The sequence below is a fragment of the Fonticula alba genome (assembly GCF_000388065.1).
Source record: "Fonticula alba strain ATCC 38817 unplaced genomic scaffold supercont2.5, whole genome shotgun sequence".
Taxonomy (NCBI): domain Eukaryota; order Rotosphaerida; family Fonticulaceae; genus Fonticula; species Fonticula alba.
The window spans coordinates 1,831,829-1,836,890 of NW_009242975.1; the positions used below are offsets into that span (position 1 = coordinate 1,831,829).

At 68.0% G+C, this 5,062-nt stretch overlaps 2 protein-coding genes across 2 annotated transcripts in view; both read right to left on the minus strand.

Moving 5' to 3' along the window:
* Nucleotides 1–1,343: 1,343 nt before the first annotated feature.
* On the minus strand, nt 1,344–3,305 carry H696_03567 (hypothetical protein). The gene is made up of 5 exons (XM_009497436.1): nt 3,007–3,305; nt 2,580–2,881; nt 2,033–2,364; nt 1,778–1,848; nt 1,344–1,576 (listed from the first exon to the last, which is right to left on the minus strand). Exons 1-5 carry the CDS (start codon nt 3,216–3,218, stop codon nt 1,477–1,479), a joined length of 1,017 nt encoding a protein of 338 aa, XP_009495711.1. The 5' UTR covers nt 3,219–3,305; the 3' UTR covers nt 1,344–1,476.
* A 995-nt stretch (nt 3,306–4,300) lies between these two features.
* Nucleotides 4,301–5,062, minus strand: part of H696_03568 (hypothetical protein) — a gene marked incomplete at both ends in the record, with an annotated part of 2,828 nt that continues 2,066 nt past the window's right edge. Inside the window, one exon of the mRNA XM_009497437.1 lies at nt 4,301–4,928. Within this exon, the coding sequence (XP_009495712.1) occupies nt 4,301–4,928 (628 nt within the window). The remainder of the gene's footprint in view (nt 4,929–5,062) is intronic.

Consider the following 5,062-nt stretch of genomic DNA (forward strand, 5'->3'; position numbering starts at 1 on the left):
CCCCCCGCCCGCCATCCGCCCGGCATGAGAATGCATGGTCCACCGGTGCCGGGATCGGGGCCACCTACTGGCCGGGGGCCCGCTGGTCCGCCACCCGCAAAGGAGCCCCCCGCCCCCTCCCATCACAGCCGAGCAAAGTCGCCTCTCGACCGGCCCCCGCCCTCCGCCCCACTACGAAGGTCCGGGTGGCAGAAATGCGCCACCCCGGCGCCCGAACCCACGGCGCGATATGGCGGCATCCGCGAGCCGGCCCCCCGGGTCGTATGCCGGACCATGGTGCCCCCAGGGTCCGGCACGCTTCCTCTTGGCGGCCGCCTCCCGCTCCCGGGCGGGGGGGGGGCGCCTTCGGGTGACCGGTGAATGGGGGAGAGCGGGCAGCGTGCGGCCGTCGTATTTTTCTGGCTGCTTCGGGACCGGTCCATCCTGGAGGCGGATCCGTCCGCGCAGTGCCCGCCGTGGGGTGGGGGGCATCCACACGCGGGACCGGCGTGCCAAGATCCGGGCAGGGTTGCCCACAATCGACCCCGGAACCATTGAGGGTGAGGCCGGGCCAGTCTCATCCATGGGGAGTCCCCGGGCGACGGGCTCGTGTGTTCGGCCCCTGGGCGCACAGAAGCCGAGAAATTGTCATATGTCTCAAAAAAAAATGCCAACCGCATTTACACTTTCTCCCCCGGCCCCTCCTGCCGAAGAGACCCTACGCCGTGGTCGGCGGTCCATCATGACGCCCCAGACCTCCCGTCGAGGGGGGGAATGAGCCACCGGGGGGATGCGCCCTTGACGGGGGGGAGGGCCCGCGAGGTGGGAGGGAATGCCAAACCCGCGGCTCGGGCCAAACAGCTGTGCCATGAGGAATGCTAAATTGAAATCGGCACAGAAGCCCCGCGTGACATGGCCCCCGCGTGATGTGCGTGCCCCTGGGCGCCCCATGGTGGCGCGCGGGGCCCCGGCCTTTTTGCGAGCCCCTCCCCCTTCGGACGTGGGGGCGAGTGCGACGGACCTCTTCCCCATGTGTGTGTGTGTGTCCTCTATCTCCCTGTGCCCCCTTCTTGCTTTTCCCCAGCCTCTGGCTTTTGGGCTTCTCCCTGTCCGGGGGGGGGGGGGGGGGGGGGCGGATGGAGCCGGCCTCTGCCCCCTGGCCCACTCCCGCCCACGGCGCACACAGCGGCGGCCCCTCGTCATCGCTTGCTGGCCCTGGCGCAGTGCCCAGCGAGCGATGCCCGCACGCACAGGCACCTGCACGTGTGCGGCGCGCATCTGGCTGCTTTCCCTCGGGGCCTGTCAGCAAATGTCTATTTGGGTTGGCGCGTGGCGATGTCGCGAGGGACATGGTGCGCCGGCGGGGGGGGGGCGCTTCTCCGGGGGTGCAGGGCGCGCCACCGCCGTGTGGCAAGCTGGCGAGGCCGAGGGCAAGGAGGGGGGGGGGGAAGAAAAAAAGAAGGAGCAAAGCCCACAGGGACCGGGAGGAGATGCCGACTAAAGGACCCGGTCCTGCTGGCGGCAGGTGCGGCACTCGACCCGCAGGGCGCAAGTGTCCGGGCAGAAGGCGAAGGACACCGCCATATGGGGACAGCCTCTTTGCATGCAGACATGCATGTGCGGGAGTGGGCGAGCCGCATGGGGTGTCAGTGGTGTGGCCGGGCCGGCGGGCACGCCGAAGAGGTGCCCCCTCCCGGTGCGAGAGGGGGAGAGGCCGGCGCGCGGAGCGAGTCAAGAGAGGGGACACCCGTCCGGCAAGGGCCCCGAGCAGAGGCCCAGAGCACGGGAGACAGCGTACCGGTGGTGGTCCAGGAGCAGGGATTCCACATGCAGGTAAACCTCGTCGAGGTTGGAGGCCGAGGCTCCATTCTGCGCGTGGCGCACGCGCCACCGCGAACCCGGGGCGGAAGGACAGGCGAGCAGGGAGGGTCAGACTGGCGCGCCCGGGCCGGGGGAGGGGGGGGGGGGGGGGAATGCGACGATGGCCTCTGCATGTGGAGGTCGCCGTGCGGGGCGCCATGCGTGAGCGACGTGCGGGCGTATGGCGGCGCACCTGAAATACCACCCGCAAGTGGCACCGGGAGCACTGGAGTCCGCGACCATTGGGGAGCAGGCCCGTCGTGCTGGCAGCTGGGTTCTGGAACACCTCGGGCACCAGGCGTCCCCCTGCACCGGCGAAGAGGCTGCCACAGCAAACAAAGCACGGCCGCAGCAGGGAGGTGAACATGCCCGGGCCCGAGCCGGCCGAATGCGTGTTGGGCGTCGAGGCCGGGGCATCCGAAAAGTCCAGCTCGTCGATGAAGGTCAAAAACTCTTGGTCATCCAAGGCGGCGGCGGCCGCTGCCTCCTCCTGCGCGAGGAAGTCCGCCTGCAGGATCTCCTCCACTGGCGAATCAGCGCCAAGGAGGAGGAGGAGGGGGAGGAGGAGGAGGGGACGGGGGTGGGGGAGGAGGGCATGTGCGCCCGACCAAGCCCACATACATCACGATGTGAGCAAGGGGGGACCGGGAGAATGGCGAGGATGGGGATGGTGGGGAGGCTGCATGTGCGTGAACACGCGCGGAAACAGACCGGCGGTCACGAACAGGTGGCTAACGTACACTCCTGAGCAATCTGCTCCTCCAGCGCCAGGAGTTCCTCCACCGAGAGGTTGGTGAAATCCTCGTCCTCGACGAGATCTAACCCGATGACTGGGCCGGCCCGATGGTGCTCCTCCTGAGAGCCCTCTTCACAGTCGTCGGAGATGGAGAAGCTCCGGAGGAGGTCGTCCCCGCGGATTTGCAGGTCCGATCCCGGGGGATCCGAGGCCGGAACCGGTGGTGCTGGCGGCAAGTGATCCCGATTCCGTCGGAAGAGAGCCGCACGGACCTGACGGATGCGCTCGCGACTCTTTTCGGCCATCCTGCGCGGAAAAAGCGGGGGTGTGTGAGGGTGAGCGACAAAGCGGGTCAATATGCGCCCCCCTTGGCAGAGAGAGAGAGAGAGAGAGAGAAAGAGAGATGGGACGGGCGGTCAGCCGGGGCGCACTGGCTCCGCCGGGCGTCGGAGAAGGCATCGTCCCCGGCCAGCGGGGACCGGCCGCGCAGAGACATGGTCTTCGAGGGGGTGAGGCTGCGCCGACCTCCGGCACCCTCGGCTGCCAGCGACCGAGAGGGCGTCCGAGGCTCCACGGTGCCCGCCGGCGGGGGGTGTGTGCGCTCTATCGGCGTGGCTTCTCGAAAGCGGGGGTCCAGGTCCATCGTATTCTGGCGGAGAAAGCCTGTGAGGGAGCCGGCGTGGAGTACGAGATATGTATGGATGTGTGTATATATATATATATATATATATGCCTGCCTGTCTGTCTGTGTGTGCTTGAGAGAGTCCTGTGATGGAGCGCGCGTGGAGGAGAGGGAGAGAGAGAGGAAGAGGAAGAGGAGATGGGGGTATGCTGAACTGCCTGGCCGGAGGCGTCAGGTCAGCGTCCGGCGGGTGCCCAAAAAAAACCTGCCCCAGGGCCTGATCGGGGGACCACAGAGATCTCTCCGATGCAGGTCCATGTCCGTGGCCCCGTGCAGCTGGATCCGCCTGGCTGGCTGGTCCTACTTGTGGCGCCTGGGCATGCGCGCGCGCGCGCGCGCGCGCGTGTTGTGTATGGGGGAATGTGCATATGTTGTGTGTATGCGTGTGTTTGTGTGTATGGTGTACGGACATGTGCATCCAGGCGGGGGCTTCTTACGAGAGGCCCCAGCCAGATCGGCCCAGCGTCGCAAGCGTCCAGATCCGTCGGGAGGAGCACCCGATTTCGTTGCAGTCACATGATGTGCCCAGCGAATCTCACGCGCGGGCTGGGCTCGGCGCGCAAAGCACCACGCCTCCGTGGGCGGCTCTCTCCCCGCCTCGGAGGAGGGGCGGCCGGGCTTCCCGGGGCTGTGAGCCCTTTCTTCCGGGCCCTGAGACGACGTCCCTGACCCCCGCCCCCCCCCCCCTAGCACCCTCGTGAACATGCCGTTGCCCTTGGGGTTCTCCTGGCGCAGCCGCCGCCCACCCCCTGCCTTGCTGTATCTGCCGCTCCGGAGGAGAGGGGAACGGTTTCTCTATTTGGGGGCGGTCGACACACACACGCACGCACACGCCACTCTTGCCCCCCGCCCCATTTCACACACACACATACACGCACACATATGGGCACATGGCGCAGCGCACTTGCACATACACACAAGCCCAGGGGGGGGGGGGCGGTGAAGGGGACCGAGGGGGGAAGGCGGGCGAGGGAGGGAAGAGAGAGGGGGGCAGGAGAGGGGGAGGCGGAAGGCGAGGAGGGGAGGGGGGGGGGGGGGATCAATCAGCTAGACTCGTCCCCGTCGGCCGCCTCGGCCTTCTCGGCGTCCTCGCCCTCGGTGGTGGAGGCGCACGCCTCGGCCGCAACCGAAGACTCGGGCTCGGCGGCGTTGTCCACAGTGGCCTCAGCAGCCGGGGCAGCGGCCAGAGCGGCCACGGAATCCTCAGACTCCTGGTCCTGCTCCTCGGCATCGGCCGCGGCGACGGCGACGGCAGCAGCCGGCTCCGCCTCCTTGTCCTCGTCCTGCTCCTTGGGGCTGGGGGCCTGCTCCTTGGCAGACTCCTGCTCCTCGGAGGAGGTGGTGGTGGTGGTGGGGGGGGCCGACTCGTCAGCCTCCGGGACGATGGCCGGCACGCGACCGCTGCGGCGGTCCTCCACCAGCTGGCGCCAAGACTGAGCGTCCGGGCCGCCGGTGAACGCCTGGAGCAGGATCTTCTCCGACTCCTTGGAGGTAAGAAGGTTGTCCAGCTCGGCCTGGCCCAGCTCCAGGGCCAGGGACTGGGCCTTCTCAAAGCTGGCGGTGATGGTGTCGATGGCGGCCAGCAGGGCCGGCACATCGGTGGCCACCGAGGGGACCGGCAGGCGGAAAAGCTGCAGCTGGCCAAGCATGGAGAGGTCGAAAGTGATGGCGCTGCGGGGCGAGAGCCCGAAGGTTAGACACGTATGGACATGTGTGTGTGTGTGTGTGTGTGTGTGTGTGTGTGTGTGTGTGTGTGCGTGCGTGCGTGCGTGCGCAAGGGTGCAGAGGCGCGGGAGCATCGGAGG